At 50.9% G+C, this 13,299-nt stretch overlaps 1 protein-coding gene across 2 annotated transcripts in view; it reads left to right on the forward strand.

The window, feature by feature from the left end:
* Positions 1-1,131: 1,131 nt before the first annotated feature.
* Positions 1,132-13,299, forward strand: part of GFRA1 (GDNF family receptor alpha 1) — a 185,935-nt gene continuing 173,767 nt past the window's right edge. For both annotated transcript variants that reach the window (XM_070432201.1, XM_070432202.1), the window contains exons 1-3: positions 1,132-1,415; positions 2,243-2,536; positions 3,788-3,871. In XM_070432201.1, coding sequence (XP_070288302.1) covers positions 1,376-1,415; positions 2,243-2,536; positions 3,788-3,871 — 418 coding nt within the window. In that variant the 5' untranslated portion in view covers positions 1,132-1,375. The remainder of the gene's footprint in view (positions 1,416-2,242; positions 2,537-3,787; positions 3,872-13,299) is intronic.

Here is a 13,299-nt window from a genome sequence, read left to right on the forward strand (position 1 = left end):
GGAGTAGGAGCAGGCCGGGGGTCCCCTGGCAAAGAAATCTGGTTTCCGAAGCTGCTATCCTCCGAGCAGCTCCCAGGAACCGCTGAGATCCCTAGCCAGCATCCGAGCCCTAGGGGGCTCTGCTCGGAAACCGTTCTGGCCCCACTAGATCCTCTGAGATCCCGGAGATGACCGCATCTTTCTTCCTAACGCAGACCCGTGAGCCCGGAAAGGGGCGGAGGGGGCGGGGACACCCCCTGAAATAAATAAACTGGTTCCTTGCTGCAGCTGGACACGGTCCGTTGAGTCCAGGTTGGTGGCATTTGGAGAGTTTTCTCATTCTGTCAATTTGGGGACCTATCGCTGCCCTCCCCACCCCTCTCCCCCTCTGGCAGGCGTTCCTCAACTTTGGGGCCCGCGGTGCGCGCGGGGCGGCACCTGCCCTGGCGCTCCGGGGCTGCGGGCGGTGCGCTCGCCCAGGCTGGTGGCACCGATTCGACCGAGTCCTGGGCGCTGGGCTGATGTGTGCGCGGCGCGGGCGCCGGGGAGGGAGCCCGGGACGCGCGCCGGGTGGGGCGCACCAGCGAGATTTCAGCTCCAGCCCGGACGTCGGGCCCCCCTCGCCCGGCTGCCTGTGAAAGAAAGCGAGCCGGGGAGGAGGGGAGACGGCGATGGGGGGCGGCGATTGGTGGCCAGGGTGGGGAGGGCTGGCGGCGGAGCCAGCGAGCTGGCGCGAGGAGGGGGTGGCGAACTTCCCAGGAGAAGGGGCTCTGCGCGCCTGGGCTGGCGAGAGAGGAGCCGCCGCCGCCGCCGCCGAGAGCTGCGACTCCAGGCCGGCTCCGCGCTGGGAAAGTAACGTTCTTTCCTTATTGGCTTGCGTTCAGCCACAGACATCCCCTTGGACTTTGGGAGCCGCGTCCGACCTCTCCAGCCCCTCCTCTGTGGGTGCGGGAGGCTCCCCGGAATACACGCACACGCACCCCCGCGCCCCCTCCTGGCGCCCAGACACGGGTAGGGTGGGGAGGGGGGGCCTCAGCCGGGCTCCGGAAAGTCGTCCCAGGCGGGAGCGGAGGAGGGCAGCGGGCAGGCGGCGGCTCCGGAGAGAGCTCTGGGCTCATTTCAAAGCGCGCTCTCCCTTCCAGGTGGGGTCGGACCGGAGCCCCCGAGAGCGGAACCGCCTCCCGCCCTCGCCAGCCGCCAGGCGCCCGCGCGGAGCTGAGTCGCCCGCGGCAGCGGCGGCAGCCGGACGGGAGTTCGCTCGCGCCCTGGATGGCGCTGAACTTGGGGCGGCCAGGGCAGCGCGGCCGTCCGGGGACCGCTGGCTGCTGAGCTCCCTCGCGACACCAGCGGCGGGTCGGCATTCTCGGCGAAGGGGGACCAGCCGCGCGCCGGCACCATGTTCCTGGCGACTCTGTACTTGGCGCTGCCGCTTCTGGGTAAGTCGAGGCCGCCGCCAGCGTGCCGACCCTCTCGGAGTCTCTCCCGGGAGTCCTCGCGGCGCGGGGTGCGGTGGGGGTGGCGGGGGAGGGGGTGGGCAAGTTCCGTTTTGGGGAAGGGGATCCCGAATCTTCAGCACCTCAGGCTGGGGAGGCGGTGTCGACGTGCACTGGCCCGCAGCTTCTCGTGCTTGGTTCTGCTTTTTGGTGGTTTTCAATGACCTGGCCTGGCGGGACTGAAGGGGTGCCCTCCACTCTGGGACCCGGCACCCCGTGATGGTCCCGGGGAGCGCGCAGGGGTGCGGCGGGCAGGTGGGGTGGAGCCGTGCCTTGGGCCGGGAGACAAACTTGGAAGGGAAAACTTTTCCCCGAGTAGCAAGTATCCCCGTGCTCCCCACCGGGCTGGCCGCGGACCCGGGGTGCCTGCCGTGCGCCCCGCGCCCCGCCCGCCGCTCTCCTCCGCTGGCTCCAGGCGAGTGGGACCGGGCGAGCGGCTGGAGCCCGGGCTCGGCTCGGGCAGGTCTGCCCCGGGGCTGCGGGGCCGGCTCGCGCGCTGGGCAGCAAAGGCTCTCGGGCACACCCCGAAAAGCCTGCAAAGCCTCCGGAGCTTGGGGAAGGGGGGTGAGGGGAGACCAAGGCAACAGGAGGTCCCAGGGCGGGAACATGGACTCCCGGGTGTAGTGGGGGGCAGGTTGGCTCCCTACGCAGGGCGCCCCGGAAGCCTCGTCCAGCAGGCGTCCTCCTGGGGGCCGCGCCCTCCCCGGGGCCGGGGCTGGGACCTGGGTCCCCGCCTGGCCGCGCTCACGCTCCCTCCCCCTGCACCCCAGACGTGCTGCTGTCGGCGGAGGTGAGCGGTGGGGACCGCCTGGACTGCGTGAAAGCCAGCGACCAGTGCCTGAAGGAGCAGAGCTGCAGCACCAAGTACCGCACGCTGAGGCAGTGCGTGGCGGGCAAGGAGACCAACTTCAGCCTGACATCCGGCCTGGAGGCCAAGGACGAGTGCCGCAGCGCCATGGAGGCCCTCAAGCAGAAGTCGCTCTACAGCTGCCGCTGCAAGCGCGGCATGAAGAAGGAGAAGAACTGCCTGCGCATCTACTGGAGCATGTACCAGAGTCTGCAGGGTACGCGCCACCGTCCCGGCCTCCCCCCACCACCCAGGCCTGCGGGCCCCTCACCGCCCCCGTCCTGTCCCCCCCCCCACCACCACCCAGGCCCGCGGGCCCCTCACCAGGTCGGGCTGACCTCATCCTCCACTCCCTTCTCCCAGCTGCAGAGTGAGGACCGCTCATTGGCCCCCAGGGACTGCAGCAGCTGGTGTTTGCAGCCTGCCCAGCTGCATTGTTGGGGCCTGGTTGTTGGAAAACCCATTATGGGTGAGGGGGACACCCCGGGACCCCGCTGACCTCTTTGAAATCTGGTCAGAGCTTTGAGTAGGAGGGACCCCATTAAAGGCCACCCAAGGGACGGCCACTTCTCTGTAAGGAGAGTTGGCTTCACAGAATAATTATTCAGACTCGCCCTGCGTCCTCCCTGGAGTTTCCCCCTTTATTCTGTCCTTCTGTCTATTCTGACATAAGAGAAAGAATTAAGTGTTAAAGGTCCAGTAACATCTATTCTATCTTTACCCTCTCCCTCCCCCCCCCCCCCCCTTCAAACTGATCAAAGGCTTTGATGTGGGAAAAACCATTTGTCATCTTAGATTAGCTGAGTCTTGAACCAGCTGGTATGGTTCAACCTCGGTTAACATGGATGTGGCTCAGAGAGGGAAAGGCCCACAGACATCCACTTTGATCGATGTGGCTGTGTTTGTAAATCTAACGCAGACATCCAGGGCGCTCATTCTCCACCGAGACTTCACATCCGAAATTTGTAATAAACGGAATTGACCTATCAGCTACCACTTCCCTCCAGAACCTACTGATGAAAACCTGTTTCAAAGACCGACTGTTTAATAGCTAGGGTACCTGCTTTCTGACCACACGCCATGTTTGTGGAGCAAAGGAATGAATGGGGGGCCTCCTTTGAGTCACCTTTCTTCCATTGGCTCCTGGAGGCGAGCGGGGCACGTGATATCCTCTCTGATTTCATTCCTTTGCAGAAGTGGGAGAGAGTTCTAGCAAAATCAGGCTGGGTTGCTCTTCAGTGTTTTCATGGCACTCTGGGGAGAGCAAGGACAACAAAGGCAGAGGGAATGAAAAAAAAAAAAAAAACACAAACAACCAGAGCCAAATAGAGGCATGTGAAGTCTTTGAAAGTTTCAGCATCTTTTTGTTACACAATCATAACATAATTAGAATTCAGATTCAGTAACAAAAACTGCCTGGAATATGTCTGTGTTCCAGATCTGAGCCCAATCTTCCTGTTGTTTTTAGGAAATGATCTGCTCGAAGATTCCCCCTATGAACCAGTCAACAGCAGATTGTCTGATATATTCCGGGTGGTCCCCTTCATACCTGGTAAGCAGATTTATACTTCTACTCTGGGGCCCTGGCCTGCGTGAGATGCATTGGCTTGCATTCTCTTTGGCTCTCAAACGGCGTATGAGGAGGTAGTTGAATGGCACAGTGTTTCTGGGAAATTAGAAATAGGATGATGATAATGAAGAGGCAGAATGACTAGACATGATTGTATGGCTTGAAAGTCATTCTAAATGAAGTAATGTGGTGTGGTGGTTTGGAAGAGGTTGGAGGGAGGTGACTTGGTTGAATTCCCCCCCCCACACACACACTAAAATACGATTGGCCGACTCTTGCAAAGGGAGTGCGGTTCTGTCTGTAGGTGGCAATAGTATTCTCTTCTTTATGTATCAGACCCAGTGCTTCCCTGAAATGGGATCTGTTTAAATGATGCCACTTACTTTATGAGATGTCTGAAGATCATCTGAGATTGTTGAAGAATTTTGGATTTATTCATTTGTCTGCCTTTGCTTTAAAAGATTAAGCTCTGCCATTTGTTAACAGTTCTTTTGTCTCTAATTGTTCCTGAGCCAGTGTGTGTGCATATGTAAGATACTGTATTACTGCCCCGGTGGCCCTTTACAAAGTAGCCTTGCTTCCCCGGGCTTGTTTTGTCTGTCCTTGCAATTCTACGTTTGGCTTGGAAATCAACCTAGATTTAGAATTAAGTTGTGATAACATCTGCATTCAGACAACCGCATAAATAATGAGCGAGGAAGTCATCTCTCTTCATGATGCACAGACTTCTGTCTGATGTTGTCTTTATTTGTTTACAGTGAAGGCATTTTCTCAAATATATATAGAGCCATCACAAATGATATGTTTTCAGTGGTTATGCACGGTGGTTAATGTTGAATTTGATTCTATGAGATGCTGGTTTGTTACTGGTGAGAGTGTTCTGGTGTTCTGTGTTTTATGTTTCCCTACAGAAAGCCATAGAACCACGGGAGCGTGTAAATATTGAGCTTGTGTGTGGGTGTACTGGAGATACATTTACTCATTCACAAACATCCACTGAGCACCTACTATGTCCTAGCCATAGGGGTTTTGGCAGGGAGCCAGACAGATGTTGTCCCTGCCTTCATGAATCTTAGAGGCAGCCAGCAACTGACATTTATCAAGCCCTTATACTATGCCAGGCACTATAAAAATATTCACATCATTAACTTATGTAATCATCATCAAGTGTTTCTTAGATATTCTTGTTTCCATTTCAGAGATGAGGTGGTTGAGGCAGAATGAAGTTAGGAAACTCAGTCCAAGAATCACAAAGCTCCTAAGTGGAGGAACCAGAATTTAAACCCCGATTTGTTTGGTTCCAACATTGTGTAATGTCTGCCCCTAGCTACTCAGTGTGTGGGCCTCAGAACAGCCCCAGAGAGTCACCTGGGAGGTGGTTAGGAGTGTGGAATCTCAGGCTCTGTCCCAGGTCTACTGAATCCGAATTTGCATTTCAAGAAGATCTCTGGGCTCAGTGCTTCATGTGCTCATGAATCTTTCGAAGCACTCCTCTACATTATTCTGTCTGTCCTTTGGTTCAGAGGAAAAGTGTGTGTGTGTGTTTTGGGATAAGATATATGGGTACAAGTTTAGTATCAGGCATTCATACATTATCCTGGAGAATGCTGAAAATTTTCACTCTAAATCCCTACTAATGCTGTCTGTCCCCTTGGCTCAGCCGGGACAGGTGTTTGTGACCATCTGGGCTCTTATGGGATCAGGTCTGTAGGAACTAGGATGGGGTGTGGTAGATGGGATACCAGAAGTGAACTTGGCCTTTCTAGTGCTTTTTTTGTTTTGTTTTGTTAATCCTCGCCTAAGGGTAGTTTTTCCATTGATTTTTTTCTTAAGAGAGAGAGTAGAAGGGAAGGAGGGGTGGAGGGAGGGAGGGAGGAAGAAAGGGGAGGGAGGGAGAGAGAGAGAGAGAGAGAGAGAGAGAGAGAGAGAGAGAGAGAGAGAGAAAGAAGAAGAAGAAGAAGAAGAAGAAGAAGAAGAAGAAGAAGAAGAAGAAGAAGAAGGAGAGAGAGAGAAACATGGATGTGAGAGAGATATTGCCTCCTGCAGGTGCCCTGACCTGGGGCTCAGGTTTGAACCTGTACCTCAGGTATGTGCCCTTGACTGGGAATTGAACCTGTGAATCTTTGGTGCACAGGCTGACACTGTAACCACTGAGCAACACAAACCAGAGCCTTCCTAGTGCTTTTGAAGGGCAGTGCCTTTTGCCTGCTGTCTACCCCATGGATATGTTACCTCTCAGTCTTTGTACTGATGCCTATAAGGATATGGACCTTCCCATGGACAGTGAGAGGAAAGAAGAGGGTGAAGAGGAAGGGCCATTGGGTTCTAATTTCAGAACTGCTATGGGACTTTAACAGACTTACTTTCCCTCACTGCATCTCTCTTCTCTTGGTATAATGAGGCCCTAGGAGTGAATAATCTCCAGTCCTAACAGTCCATGATTCTGAGGGAAGATCAAGGCCACTTCTAGAATGTCTCCACTGTGCTCTTGCATTGTCTTTTCAGTCCTTGTCTTCACGACTCACTCCAAGTGGCTGGGTCATTCTCAGATACCACTGTTTTATCTGCATTTCTTTGATGAGTACAGGAGATTCTTCTGCCCCAACCAAGTTTTACTCATTCATTTTTGGATCTCTCCCTCCACCAAATGTCTTTTCATAGCAAGTGTGATCGGAATGTGAGAACCCAGAAGTCATGATGAATTAATCAGAGCCCGGAAGGCTTTGTCTAGAACTACATTTTATATCTCAAGGGCATTGAATTTAGGTTCCAGCATTAATGAGCTTTGACTTCTGACAGTGACTCTGGGCCTTAAGTGGGTATAGGAAAGCCAAATGGAGCCGAGAGGGTTTAAGTCATTGAATAATGCATATTACTCAGCTTGGCGTTGGTAGGATGGAGAAGGACAGAGGAGTAGGATGATAAATGTTGCTTTTCATGGCTTGAATCTGAGTTTCTAGAATATCCCTTCTGTCTTGAAAATCTCTCGGAGGAAACCAGGACAACAGGGCCTCTGCTTGCAGATATGGCAGCCGTCAGAGTTTCCGTATTTGGTTTTCCCTGCCCCATGTGAAGAGAATGTTTATCCACATGCATTAAGCGTGAGCTGAACCTCTCACCGAACAAGACATGTTTGACGTTCTTGAGTTTCCATTTTCTTTCGACTCCTCAAAACCCACAGTCAACTTCGCCGTTGTTTACTTGATCACCAGTTAAAAGGCCATGTGGAGGTCAAACTGTCATCTGTTCCGAAGCCTGAGTTGCAGAAGGGAAATGAGGCAGCCTAGTCGGGGAGAACTGTGGTGGGAGATTGGGGGGACCACTCTTGTGGAAATGAGATAGCAGAAGTTTGGCCTCTCAGGCACTTTAAAAAAATCTTTATTGTTGAGATTATTACTGATGTCCCTCCCCCCCCGCCCCGCCCCCATTGTGCCCCTCCACCCAGTTCCCACCCCACCCCAGGCCTTCGCCACCCTATTGTCTGTGTCCATAGGTAATGCATATAAGATCTTAGTTTAATTTCTTCCCACACCCCCAGCACCCTTCCCTCTGAGAATCGTTAGTCTGTTCCATTTCTATGCCTCTGATTCTATTTTATTCACGTTTATTTTGTTCATTAGATTTCTTGTTCATTTATTTTGATTTTTAGATTCAATTGTTGATAGATTTGTATTTGTTGCCATTTTGTTGTTCATATTTTTTTGATCTTTTTCTTCTTCCTCTTAAAGAATATGCTTCAACATTTCATATAATACTGGTTTGGTGGTGATGAACTCCTTTAGGTTTTTCTTGTCTGTGAAGCTCTTTATCTGACCTTCAATTCTAAGTAATAAGTTTGTTGAGTAGAATAATCTTGGTTGTAGGTCCTTGCTATTCATCACTTTGAATATTTCTTGACACTCCCTTCTGGCCTGCATAGTTTCTGTTGAGAAATCAGCTGACGGTCGTATGGGTATTCCCTTGTAGGTAACTAACTGCTTTTATCTTGCTGCTTTTAAGGTTCTCTCTTTGTTTTTAGCCCTTGGAATTTTAATTATGATGTGTCTTGGTGTAGTCCTCTTGGGTTCCTCTTGTTTGGGACTCTCTGTGCTTCCTGGACTTTTAAGTCTATTTCTTTCAACAGGTAGGAAAAGTTTTCTGTCATTATTTCTTCAAATGGGTTTTCAATATCTTGCACTCTTTCTTCTTCTGGCACCCCAGAAGGCGAATTTTGGTACACTTGAAGTTGTCCCAGAGTCTCCTTACACTGTCTTCATGTTTTTTTATTATTTTTTCTTTTTTCTCTTCTGGTTGTTTTTTGCTTCCTCTTATTGCAAATTGTTGATTTGATTCTCAGAATCCTCTACTCTACTGTTGAATTCCTGTATATTATTCTTTATTTCAGTCAGTGTATGCTTAATTTCTGACTGGTCCTTTTCCATTTTTTTTTTTTGGAGGTTTCTAGAAGATTTTTGAGTGACCTTTTAACCGTGGTTTTGAACTCTATATCCAGTAGTTTGCTTTCTTCTATTTCTCTCATTTGTGACATGTTTCTTTGTTTCTGCATTTTGGCTGCTTCCCTGTGTTTATTTCTATGTATTGGGTAGAGCTGCTATGTCTCCCAGAGTTGGTAGAGTGGCCTTGTGTAGTAGGTGTCCTGTAGGGCCCAGTGATTCAGCCTCCCCAGTCACCCAAGCTGGGAGCTCTAGGTGCACCCCTTTGTGGGCTGTGAGCACAGTTTTGTTGTAATTGAGACTTGATTGCTGTTGGTGTCCCTGGGAGGAATTGACCTCCAGGCCAATTGCCTGTGAGAACCAGCTGTGACTATAGTGGGAGAGCTGCTGTGTAGGAGATACCCTTATGGAGCAGGACTTGCTTCAGTGGGGCTTTGGTGCTCACTGAGTCTGCCCCTTGAGTGTGTTGCTTATTGATGTGTAGAGCTGTAATCTGGTATGGTTTGACACTGACCACTGGGTACACTGGCTCTTGCGTCTCCAGGGAGGTGCAAAGTCAGCCACTGTCTGGGGCCAACCTGCAGGAACTACAGAGAGGTCTGCAAATTCCTCCTCTTTGTATTGGTTTTGGAAGTGCCCATATTAGGCTCAGCTATGAAGCAAGGTAGGCTGATGCTGGTGCTGAGTCTTGGGCCTTTTATTGATAAGTTTTGGGCTCCATGACGCAGTTGCAGCTTGTTTGAAAGGTTTTAGCCTGAGCAAGCACAGGCCATTTATATGCAAAAGCTGCTACACACAGCTTGGGTGGGATTGTAAACTGGATGAGGCTGGGTCTTAGGGAATCACCAGGGCAGAGCAAACATAATTGGCTGCCAGTCAGCCCTGTGAGACCTGGGAGAAAGCTGCCCCCGAGTTCCTGCCCTGATGCCAGACAATCCAGTACCTCCTCGTCTGTGTCTGTGTTCCCCAGAGCCTCGTCCTGGTGCTGGAGCTCAGAGGAAGCAGGACCTTGTAAGTTCAGTTCGTGGTGCTGGCCTTTTAAGAGGAACAGCTGGGTCTCCAGCAGCCTCTGTGTCACTGAGCCCCAATCCACACTGGTTTTTACAGCCCTTAGTTCTTACTGCCCATAGGGACTTCTTTTCCCAGCTCTGGGACCCGGAGCTGGGGGTCTGGTGTGGGGCTGGGGTGCCTTGTTCCTCCAGGCGGCCTCCGCAGAGACCATCTCCCTCCCAATTAAAAAAGTGGTCCCATGTGGGTGCCGGACTAGTCCGTTCCACATCTCCTTACCTCCTGCCAGTGTCAGTGTGCTCTCTTCTTTACTTCTCTAGTTGTAGGACTTCCATTCAGCCCTCTTTCCAGCGGTTCTAGATGATGGTTGTTCTGTATTTTAGTTGTAATTCTGATGTAGTTGTGGGAGGCGGCAAGTACAGGCATTTACCTGCACCGCCATCTTCAAACCTCCGCCTCTCAGGCATTTTAAAGGGCCCCAGGTGGTGCCTGCACTGTGGGTTGATGCCGGTGTAGTTTTTAGGGATCTCAGACATGAAGAATCAGGCAGTGAGAGGGAGTGCACAGAGGAAAAAGTGAGCCAGTATAAGAGGGTGTTGGAGAAGAGAGAGCCCAGTCTAGGGGGTCACGAGGGGGCGCTTCAGAGGAGCCACCGCTGGCGTTTCGCATCTACGCCTCTGGCAGCCATGACTCTCAGCTCTTTAACCTTCATTCTGCCTTTTATTTTCTTCTTCACGCAAGTTCAAGAAACAGCAAGAAGTAAATAGTGATTTGAAAGGAAGATGAACTTATTGGCAACGTTTCTGGACTCTCTGGAGGGGGAGACAAAGCAGAGAGAGATTTTGAAAGTAGAGGCGGGTGCCAAGGAAAGCCTGAGGATGGAGGATCAGAGGGGGAGGATGTAAGCACCTCCACGGGCAGCCAGCAGAAAAGAGGGCTTTGAGGTTTAAAAGTATTGATTGGGAGGTTGGATTTTGTAGAGGAGAGTCAAGAGATGCCAGACCTTCTTAGAATATAATAGAAGCTGGTGGAATTGCAAACAAGAATCAAGTGGATAGATCCCTGGGAAAGATTGATGTTAGGGTCTGAACAGCCTCAGCCTGCTTTGCTGGAAGACAAAGTTCCAGCTCTCTGGCTCTGTCATTATTTCCTCCCAAGTCTTGGGGGTGGCTTAGACCTGCCCAGGAAGCCTGAGCATCTTGAGATCGGTTCCCAAGGAATGGTTTGCTCTAGGGCAGTTGGTTCTCAACCTTCTGGCCCTTTAAATACAGTTCCTCATGTTGTGACCCAACCATAAAATTATTTTTGTTGCTACTTCATAACTAATGTTGCTACTGTTATGAATCGTAATGTAAATACAGTGGGGCCTTGACTTACGAGTTTAACTTGTTCCGTGACAGAGCTCGTAACTCAAATTACTCGTATGTCAAATCACTGTGACGTTCGCTGTGCCAGCTAGCGGTGGGGTATCTGAAGCTGGCTCGTAACCTGAATTTTAGCTCGCAACTCAACTCAAAGCAAAAAAATCGGCCGAGAGACGGCTCGTATCTCGAAAAACTCGTTAGTCAGGACACTCGTAAGTCAAGGCCCCACTGTATCTGATATGCAGGATGGTCTTAGGCAATCCCTGTGAAAGGGTCGTTCGGCCACCAAAGGGGTCGCGACCCACAGGTTGAGAACCGCTGCAATTCTCTTTTGAATCTGGCTCCTTTTTTTTCTGAATGATGCTATGATTAATTAGCCACACGTAGCTTCTCTGTTATAATGTTCCATCCTATTTATGTCACTATTAAAAAAAACTTTCTTAAAATTTTTTACATGTTGAAGAAGAGCCTTATGAGGTGATCTGCTGTCTTGTCAAATCATGATCTTAGAGAAGGGTTTGTAAATGCCAGCTGCTAGGGGTGTATAGTGGTCCTTTCCTTTCCATTCAGCTCTGTAAGATAGCTAATTATCTTTCCTGTTATCTATGCTGGCATATGGTAAACTCCTTAGCACGCCAGCTTGGCCCCACCACCTCCTCTCCACTGACGTTCACTGAGCAATCCATCCCCCAGGGACTTCATGTGCATTCACTGTCTTGTAGCTTTGCGCATGGTTTTGCCTCTGTTTGGGAAGTCTCTATTAGTTCTTCAAGACCAAGATCAAATTTCATCTCGGAGGGCCACGCTGCAATTCTCCCTGACAGGCACTTCCACTCGGGACTCTTTCATGCTGCATTTTGCTCTTGCCTTTATGGTAGCTGTTAATCACAGCATATTGAGAGGACTTATTTATGTGTCTGCCTTTCCCACTACAAAGCCAAGGACTTGCACATTATGCTGGGCGTCTTCTCAGCATGGAGCATCATTCCTGGCCCTGAGCAGGCATCCCATTAACCATGGGTGTTTGAATATCAGAGAAGAAGGGCCTGCTGTGACCCTTTGCTTTTACAGAATTGAAGCTCTGAGAGGAGAAGCAACTTGGCCAGGGCCACACTGCTTGAGGGTAGCCTCCAAGACTTTTGCCAGGACATGTCGCTCCTTAGAGGAGGCCATTGTTGGCTCCTTTCTGTTCTGCGTGTTCTCTGGACAAATTTTATCCATCCCTAGGACCTCAATCTCCACTTACACCCATGACTTAGAGTCTTCCCTCCTATTCCAACCTCTCTTGGGCTCTAAACTGGTTATTTCCAGCTGAGTCCTGGATGACTCCATCTGGATGTATCTCAGTTACTCCAAACGCAGCACATCCACAATTTGTCTCATCATCTCTCCCCTTTTCTCCTAACACCCTTCCTTCTCCAGTCTCCTGTCTTACGTAATGGCATTATCTGTCTAAGTGATGAGCGTTGGGGTCATCTCCACCCCCTCTACCATCTCATGCCTAAAGCTGGACCCATCACTAAGTCCTGCTGCCCTCTCTCCATTCCCGTCTTATCTCTCACTTGAACTTTGCCCTGGCCTTGTTATTGTCCTCTCTGTGTCTAGTTTCTCCCAATCCCACCTGGCCTCCTCATTGGCAGGTCTTTTCCTAGCAGCTTGGTGACTTGGCTTCAGTCTTCCTCCCTAGATTTCTCTATTAATTGATCTTCAGTCTCACTCCAGCCATCCTGTGTCCAGACAAGCTGGGTTGACCAGCTGCTGTCCCAACAGTGGCCTAGGCAGCTTCGTGACTCTCCAGCTGTGGACCTGCTGGTGCTGGAGGAAGAACATATGCTCTGGAGTTCCATCCACCTGGGTGCCTCTTAGCTCTCACTTTGTAGGTCATTTGCATTTACTGTGCCTCAGGCTCCTTAGATGTAAAATGTGATGTTGGTAATTCCTACCTTATAGGTTCTTGTGCATTAAAGATGCAGTATGTAAAATACCTAGAATAATGCCTTGAACATAGCTGGTTCTCGATGAGTCTTGGCCATTTTTTAATGCTGTGCCAATGCCGTGTTCACCATTGACTTGCTCCTGACTCCAAGACTGGGACTCTCTTCAGCAAACCATATTCCCTGATCTTGGAACAATGATTCTATGTCCTAATAAGGATAGCAATCCCCAAGCTTTCAGGAGGCCGCTCATAAACCACCTGGGACAAGAAATGAAAAACCTACCCTCTATCCAGCGGGCCCTATAGGAAAGAACTGAGTCTTCAGAACCCAGTTTGAGTCTTAACTCCCCTTGGTGGAAGGTCTCCCTGCTGCTCAGAACCCCCGTTCTGCTCTTTGGTCGGAGGTGAGTTGGCTGTAGCCGGTGGTCACGGGGTGGGAGCTCTTCCTGTGCTTAAAGATTCCTGTGATCAGCCTTCCCTTCTCAGCTTGACTGATTCCCATTCTCCTGACCTCTCCCCATAAATCTCCTCTCCAACGCCCCTTGGAGCAGGAAGAATTACGGCTCCCGGAGAAGGGCCTGCCGCACAGCTGGGAGCTGCTTCCGTCTCCACGGGCTGGGCTAAGGACACGTACGTTTCACTTTCACAGGCCACTACTTTTGGTTTTTA

The sequence above is a fragment of the Myotis yumanensis genome, unplaced genomic scaffold, assembly GCF_028538775.1.
Source record: "Myotis yumanensis isolate MYYU_CA2020_CCGP unplaced genomic scaffold, mMyoYum1.0.hap1 SCAF_13, whole genome shotgun sequence".
Lineage (NCBI taxonomy): Eukaryota > Metazoa > Chordata > Mammalia > Chiroptera > Vespertilionidae > Myotis > Myotis yumanensis.